This window comes from Alligator sinensis, unplaced genomic scaffold, assembly GCF_000455745.1.
Source record: "Alligator sinensis unplaced genomic scaffold, ASM45574v1 scaffold612_2, whole genome shotgun sequence".
NCBI classification, from domain to species: domain Eukaryota; kingdom Metazoa; phylum Chordata; order Crocodylia; family Alligatoridae; genus Alligator; species Alligator sinensis.
The window spans coordinates 1951269-1959734 of NW_005842085.1; the positions used below are offsets into that span (position 1 = coordinate 1951269).

At 44.8% G+C, this 8466-nt stretch overlaps 1 protein-coding gene across 1 annotated transcript in view; it reads left to right on the plus strand.

Moving 5' to 3' along the window:
- The window catches only part of RP1 (RP1, axonemal microtubule associated), a 306042-nt gene that overhangs the window by 48017 nt on the left and 249559 nt on the right, over nt 1-8466 (plus strand). The window contains exon 4 of the mRNA XM_025204493.1: nt 3075-3238. Coding sequence (XP_025060278.1) covers nt 3075-3238 — 164 coding nt within the window. The remainder of the gene's footprint in view (nt 1-3074; nt 3239-8466) is intronic.

An 8466-nucleotide genomic window follows, 5' to 3' on the forward strand; every position in this document is an offset into this window, starting at 1 on the left:
TGGGGTGCTCATAACCTTTTGTGGAGAGGACTCCCACCAGTCATCTCAGGAAAGATATGACAACACCTGGGATTAGGGCTCCAGCAGGCTGGATGCTGTGATGAACCCTTAACCATTGTTCAAATGTTGCCCATACCCCCTCTGACTCGGTCTCTTGCCTCAGCATTCCCTAACCCGGCAACCGAGTTTTAGTCAATCAAGTTTAAATAGGCCTCCCATAGTGGGACCGGGGAATGTACGGCCCGAGATGCCTATTAAACTTAGAGCTGTGTGTGTGTGTCTGGGGGGGGAAAAGTCCTTAGCAAATCCAGATTAGAACTGGTCTGATAAATGCTGAGCTGGGTGTGTGTGTGAACATGGGTTGATTAACATTTGAAGCACAGATTCCCCATCATGCAGTGCTCCCCTGCTTCTCTGGTCCCAGAATTCACTGCAGTCTCTGCTTCAGGCTTTCTGTTCTCCATCTCTCATGTAAATGAATGGTCATCTGGTTCCATCTCGGATGTAAATGAGACCTAGGGCAGTTGCTCACTCTTGTCACCCTTATCTGGAGAGTTTTAGGTGTGTCTCTCACTGCATCTTAATCAGTTTCATTTAGGTAGAGGAGGGGAGGGAGGGGGGGTGAGTCCTTTGTGAGTCAGACAGACTGCATCCTGTGCCAGGGTTGCCCAAGAACACAGAGCTGAGATGTAACACCCCTTGCCCTCTTCTCCCCTCATTTCTTTCTCCTGCAGCCTTCCTTCTCATCTGCCATCTGCACCAGCCCTCCCCCACTTTCAGCCTCTGCCTCTTCCCCTCCCCCAAACTCCCCAGTCTCTGCCTCTTCTCCTCACCTCACCCACAACCTTATTGTTAGATGCTGCTCCATAGCTCTGATGAGCCCCAGCTCAAGTCTGGGATCGTGCCCGGTATGCAAAAGCCAATAAAGATACCAGGGGTGAAAGTATAAAGATTTATTGCTAGCAATACAAGGTGCAAGCGGAATAATTTCACGTAACAAGCACACAGATTCTTAATTATGAGCATCTTTTATACAGGAGTATTGGACCTTCATAAGCATTCTTGTTTGCTAATTGGTTATAAGGGAGTGACGCAAGGAGTTCTTTACTGAGCGTGTCTCTGTACCTGTGTTTTAGCTATGTATCTCATTTCCATACATGTATGTTTCATTAGCATACTTTCTCCCCACCTAGGGGTGTGAATCTTAATATTTAAATCAGCTCTTTGCCCTACTCCACTAATTCTGTTTTTGTTTTCAAGCCTCCTTTATCTAAGACTGTCTTCTCCTTATCATTGCAATTGAGCATTAGTTACAGAACAGAGACTTTTGCTTGGGCTATGTGTAGTGGTTTCTAGGTCAAACCTAACAGCTCCACCCTCGAGCACAGGATCTGGAAACTCAGTCCTTGCCTGGCCATGCAGCAGTGTCAGTGCTGTTCATTGGTTGGGCAGACAATATAGCAGTGGCAGCACTGCTGCTTGGCCAGGCAGGGGAAAGTATGCCCAGGAGAGACCTCAGCCCCAGCCCAACCGGAGCTGTGCCTAACAGTAAGGGAAGGGGGAGGGGGAGCAGGAGCAGGGCAGGAGGCTGCCGTGGGTGTGACTCTAGCCCCAACGTGGGCTCAGGGCTGGAGTCAGAGCCGTAGTAGCTACTTGTTCCCCCTCTACTTAATATGCAAATATAAGACAAAGGGCTTATTCCTGCATGCTGATTGAGGGGGGGAGAAATCATCTTACATTGGAGAAAATATGGTAGATTATCACCTACTCAGTTTCCAGTTATTTATGGCATGGTGTTTAAGTAGTGCAAAGTTATATTTTATATCACACACAGCTTACTGTGGGCTAGGTGTCTGACCCTTATGTAGGCCCACAATGATGGAAGGAAGGGTGCCAGTAATTTCTGAAGGGTGCAAGAATTTCTTATCATGCAATAGCTTCCCAAAATAGCAATACCTGCAGCATCCTTCAAGCCAAGTGTTGGAAGTGGTAGGATGTAAGTGGAGCCTTGTTTCTGCAACTTCTCCCTCCCTGACCAGTTGCCCCAGAGCCTTCCTGAATTCAGCACTCTTTAGGACAGAGACATCTTTTCTAGGTAACTTCCATGGGACTGTTGGGGGCTGAACTTTCTGGCAGCTCATAGCCACACTGGTTCTGTGTAGTCCTCACACCTTTGCCTGTTCTTTACAGGATCCCAGGAAGGGCTGGCAGTGATGGCACAAAGGCTACAAAGACTTGGTCTGAGCCTTTTCCAAGGATGCAGGGTTCCTTTAGGGGAGAGTTTTCTCATAGTTAGCTGCCTGTTAGCAGGTTGTGCACCCTGTTGCAGTTTTTAGGAGAGTTAGCTCTAAGTTCCTCAGATCTATTTTACACAAAACAAACCAACATCCTCTAGCCTCTCTAAATATTAGGAGAAGAGCTGCTTTCCACACTGGCTACTCCTTACAGCTTACTTCTCTTTCCCCTGCTTTCTCTTTTGGGGGCTTTCAAAACTTTCTCAAATGCCCCAGAGCTGACCTTCCTAAGCATGACTGGCTGCACCTTCTTAAAGGAATAGATCACAAAGTTCTTGTGCAAAGTTCCAGGCTCAATTATTAAAATAAATGCTATAGGCTGAAGAGAACCTATATAAGAAGATTAAAACCTAGATTTTAAGGCATTAAGGAGCCCATCTTCTATTTTAGGTAAATGGACCCTAAACTCCATTAAAAAGGTCTCTGTCAATAAAGATGTAGTAATAGTAGACTTTCAACAGTGAGAGTAGTTTAAGGGTGTACATGTATATCTAAGGTAATAGAAAGTTTACTTAATGCTATAGTCATAATTTGTGAGATAATATATTAATTAATGTCAATAGACTATCACGTGGCTTATGCACAAGAGGAAGAATTAAAGATGTGATACAACTTGATTGTAGGGTTTTTTTTTTGTTTTTTTAATGAAGCATATATACATATGCATGCACATATTTGTCTGACATTATTTGCAATTCTAATTGCTGAAACAAATCTTGCTGAGGTATCATAAGTTCAAGTAATTTTATCAGTCTTTTTTTTTTTTTAATCATTTTATAGCTGGGAAATGGAAAGTGTCAATCCTTACCAGTGATATGCAATCTGCAGGGACCAGCTCAAAGGTTTATATTACATTGTATGGGGATTGCAGTAATTCAGGACCCATCTTTCTTTATGGAGATGGAAGGAAACTCTTTCAGAGGGGAAATGAAGACATCTTCACTGTAAGTAATAAAAAATCAGCACACTATTGTCCTATTGTCTATGATGTCCTATCAAGCTACATAAAATGTATAAAGTTATGTGGTTAGAAGAGTAGTCGGTTTTTGTGCCGTGGAAACAAGAAATACTATTTTTTCTAAAAGCCAGTTAAATGCGTCATATTCATATTTCTTGAGGAGATATGATCAATTACTTTATCTAGAATAAAATAAATGATAAAGTACCATATTTACTGGAATCCAAAATGAGTTGTTTTTCCTCATTCAGCATGGTGGGAAACAAGCCCCTTGTCTTGGATTTGAGTACAAGGCTGAGAGGATGGGGGAAAAAGTGACTGCTGTGGCTCTAGCTTTGGCTTTAGCTCTGGTCCCAACCTGGGTTTGGGGTTAGAGCTGGAGCCATAGCTGCTGCCCCACCTGCCTCTGGCCCATGCTGCCTCTTTCTCCTGCCTGTCCCCCACCCACCTTTGTCTCCCCCTCCTTGCTCCCTATTGCATTCTCCTTGACACCTCTGCCCTCCTCCCCCTGTTGCTTGCCCTCCACTGTGGCTCCAGTCCTGCTCCAGCTCAGGGTATGAAGCACATCCTGGCTCTGCCCATGTCTAGCCCAGCAGCAGTGGTGGCAGCTCCAGCCCTTGCCCCAGCTCTGACCTGGCCTGGGACCAAGGCTGGAGCTGTCAGTGCCATTGCCACTGCCAGAACTGCTACTTCTGGGCTGGGCAGGGGCTGGAACCCAGTATGTGCTCTGTGCCCTGGGCTTGAGCCAGTATTGGAGTTGTGACAGAGGGTAAGTAGTGGCGAGGAGGAGCAAGCAACAGGAGGAGTCAAGCAGGTGGGAGGAAGGCACTAGTGCGGAGACAGGCAGCAGCGGGGGCAAGTGGTTGGGGGGAGCAGTCCTAAGGGGGTGCAGGCACTGGATGGCACAGGTATGGGGGCTGCAAGTGGTTGGGGATAGCAGGCATTGTGGTGAGATGCTTGGATGGGCAGGCAGTAGCGGGGCAAGTGGTGGTGGACAATGTATGAGGAGGCAAGGGACTGGGGTCAGGCTGCTGTTTTCCCTGCTGCAGTGGTGGTGTGGGGAGTTGGGGGGGTGGGGGGACAAATTTAAGGTGATCCTCCAATAATGAGATTTCATACATGAAAACTTATAATTAATTTGGGGTTAGTTTTCAAAACTTTAAATCTGAAATCAAGCAGTTGGGCTTAGAAATACCTGTGTGAAATCCTTGCAGCCCCATTTAAGTTAATAAAGATTTTACAGCTATAACTGGGTTTGGGTTATGCCTGCCCAGGACCCTTCCTTTCTTCACTAATATGTGTAGCCTCCTGCATCCCACAACCAATTTGTGTGCCCTTGCAGCTGGAGAGTGTGAGGGGGCAAGAAATAGATTACTGGAAGTTCCATCTACCAGCAAGGCCACCCAGGCTTATGGGGCCTGGGGCAGATGTGATGTTGGGGGCCCTACCACTGCCCCCTACAAGGACCCATATATGTGTGCGCAAAGTTGGGGGACCACATGAGAGAATTCTCGCATGCACGCATCATGTGAGAATTCTCACATGCAGCTCCTCCCTCCTTTGCCCTGGGAAGTGGAAACAAGTGGGTTTTCCCTGCTTGTTCCCATGGCAAAGAGGGCTAGGCAGAGAGAATTTACCTTGGAGACAGGTTACTAAAGTAAAATGACATTAACAGTTTGCAAGTGAAACATTTATTAAACTTATGCTTATGAGAAGAGGAAAGTTTAAGTAAAGTATTTCTTTCTTGCCTTCATGGATGCAAAGTCTTCAATTACATCATCATAATTTATTTGCTTTGCAAGTGTGTTCTCCACTGAGAGCATGATCAAATGGTTCAGCCTATCCTCCCTGATCGCTGACTGCAGGTAGTTCTTAATAATCTTAAGCTTACTAAAAGTGCATTCCCTGGATGCAACAGAGACTTGCAAGGAAATAAGCATTCTCAAGCAAATGCATATTTAAGGGAACACAGATTCTACACCTTTGCCATAAATCCGACTGAGAAGCTCAAGTTCAGTGCCCATGACTCCTTCAGAGGTGCACAAATTTGAGTCTTTCCTGATTTCATAAAACAGGCAAAGTTCTTCTTGCAACTCATCCTTGTTCACATCTCATGGGTATGTGGTGGACAGGGACTTCGTAAACTTCGCAATTTCTTCATCCTCTGCAACAGGTGGCGGGTCAAATATGGTTGAGAACAAGCTTGAGAGTTTCCCCATGGTCTCAGCAAGGCTTTGGAGATCTGAGGAGCATATCCATGGCTGCGATGAACACTTCAACCCTGAATTTACCTTCAAGGGAAGAAATTGTGTTCTGTATTGGCTGGCTCATCATGGAAACGCTTTGTCCTTCGGATTCTTCTGTGTGTTCTCTTGAATTTGGTGGTAATACCTAGGTTCTCATCAATGACCTTAGCTTCTGTGAGAAGACTTGGCCAGGAATCGTTCAACTATTGAATTTCTTCCAGGAGGCTCTTGACATGTTGTACTTCTTCTTTCATGGTGATCTTGGATCCTTGGATAAGCTTGCTTTGGATATTGATGGAGTGCAATCTCTGGTACCACGCTGTAGTCAGAAGGATGAACCCAAAGGATTGCATCCACTCAGTGAGACCTGAAACATCATCCTGCGTTTCTGCGGTCAACTCCAATTCTTCTTCAATTTTGAAGAATCCAGCATCCCTTTAGGTTTTTTCATGAGGGGACAAACAGCATTGATTCTTGAGCTCCATCTAGTTGTCGACATGGAGTGAAGAGAGAGTCCTGCAGTTTCCTGAAGAATTTCCCATATTGCAGGACTGCATGACAATACAGTATACAGCTTCTGTACATTTCTGAAATATGTTTTCACTTCAGGGCTCTTCATGGCATGAGTACCACATGGGTTCAGAGAGTGTGCACTGCAGGGTGAAAGCAATGCCTGAGGATTTTCATCCTGTATCCTAGTTTTCACGTCCTGGTATTTCCCAAACATATTTGAAGCATTGTCATACCCTTGGCCTCTACCTTACACTACACCAGTACTTTCTTTATCTGCTCCATCATGTCTCTCCTTTCTTTTTATCGCAGTCCACCATTTTCAGTCCACCTCCCATTTTCCATCTTTTTCATGTACATATCTCACGATAAATACCAGCTGCTCAGTATGCAAGACATCAGGTGTTCCATCTATGATGATTCCATAGTAGTGAGCATTTCTCACCTCCTCAAGAATCGTATTTAGTACTTTCTTGACACAAACCTCCAAATACTCATTCTGACTATGGACATGTAGTGTGCTTGCATTCATTCCCCAGCCATTCGATGCTTTGTAACAGTTTGAAGGTGGCAGTTCAGATCTTGATTGTATTTACTGATGAACTGTACAGTAAAAAGGAAGACCTGCAGTCGTCACGCCTCGGAATGGCAAATTTTGCTCTGCTAGAAACAGGGTAACATCAACCAGACCTCGCAACATTTTATGCCACTCTTCCTTCTCTGAATATATACCTTTTTCAAGAGCATTATCAATGGTTCCTTTTCCACTAAGAGCATTTACAAGATCTTTCCACTGTAAATAATGTTGAAGATGACCAGAACTGGTGAAGCTCAGGTGCAGATCCGGAAACCAGATCAATTGTCTCATTTTTCTCATTTGATGCTATGTCTCCTTCAGCTTGCACCACCAAACCTGACTCATTTTCCCATTTTTCTGCTACATCACTGCTTGCTTCCTTTATGATATTTTCATGATCAGAATATTCTTCATCCCCTGCAAGTGACGCGCCACCTGCATCACCTATTCCACTTCCAACTTCCTTATTTCTTTTCACCACCCATCCACACTGATCCAGTGTCTGCCTCCCCTTTTCATCCTGAGCTTTTTTTCTCCTTTGTCTCCTTTCTTTTTGATGCCCTGGATTGATAGGCGTGCTTCATTTTTTTTTCTTTCATGAGGATAAGAGGATAGGAATAGGGTTGTACTTCTCCTGAGCACCTCCAAGTTCCAAACCCTTTCTGACAGAGCTTCTCTTTCCTACCAGTTTCCTGGGACCTGGCTCAGTCTCCCAGGTCTTCTGGTTGTGGCCTGCTGGTCAGCTTCCTCCACTACTCAGGAAGGAAGGATTCCTCCCTTAAGGCCTAGCCTCACACCACTCCTAGACCTTTTCCATGTGGTACCTGCCATAGAAAATTACTCTCCAGTGGGATCTTGCCAGGAAATTTTAGCTGGTGCTCATGCAACCCCCATAAACTGGGCTGTATTTGGTTCAGGCGTGTGGGTGTGGCAGAGAATAAGCAGGCCCTGCCCCTGCTTAAGGAAAAAGAAAGTAACTGCTGAGAGAGCAGACAGAGGAAGGGGGATTGTCTTTATACTGTTGCTGGAGAATAAACTTGTATATTTAGCCTTTAACCCCTTGATTAAGGGCATTGTGAGACTGGTCATATTCTTATGGGCCTTAGTAAGCAACTGCTGCTGTTTGAAGGATGAGAAGAGAGTAAGTCATCTCTGCAATACTGAAAGCAAGATTTGCAGTTTGGAGCACAGGCTTCTTCAATCAAGAAGGACTTTATTTTTTTTTCCCAAGAGATATATAGACATTTTCCCTTTAAGTACTTTTTGAAGTGGGGAAATGTGTGAACCTGAATATGTGTTATGTCCAATGTTCTTATTTTCCTTGGCAAATATAAAGAAAACTATATATATATATATATATATATATATAAAAATAATATAATTTTACTTATTATATTCTTGCAAATTAATTTCTGACTTGGGTCCTCTCCTTCTTTCCTCTCAACAGACTCTGTAACCAGGGCTACTTGGCCTAGGCCCTAGACTAGGCCAGTCATAAGCCTGCCTGATCAATCTTGTCTCTATTGCTTCCCAGAAATAAAGAAAGATGTTACCTTACCGTGACTGGTTTAGACCTCTCCGCCCCACCCCCCCTTGGACATCAACGCAACAATGTATATTTACTTCATGGTCAGCGACAGGTCCCATAATGTCACAATTACATGTTGAGAATGATTGATTGATTTAGTGTCATCTCACACTCGAATACACCAATTTCCTCTTTTTTTTATGAAAACAAAATATCAAGAATTGTGGTGAGCGATGTCACAGGGCAGGGGCCAACGGTATACACAGGAGCTGAGGCAGGGGGCCCTTGCTTTGCAGGGGCCTGGGGCAAGTTGCCCCAGTTCCCCCTCCTCCCCCCGCTCCTCCCCCTCTGGG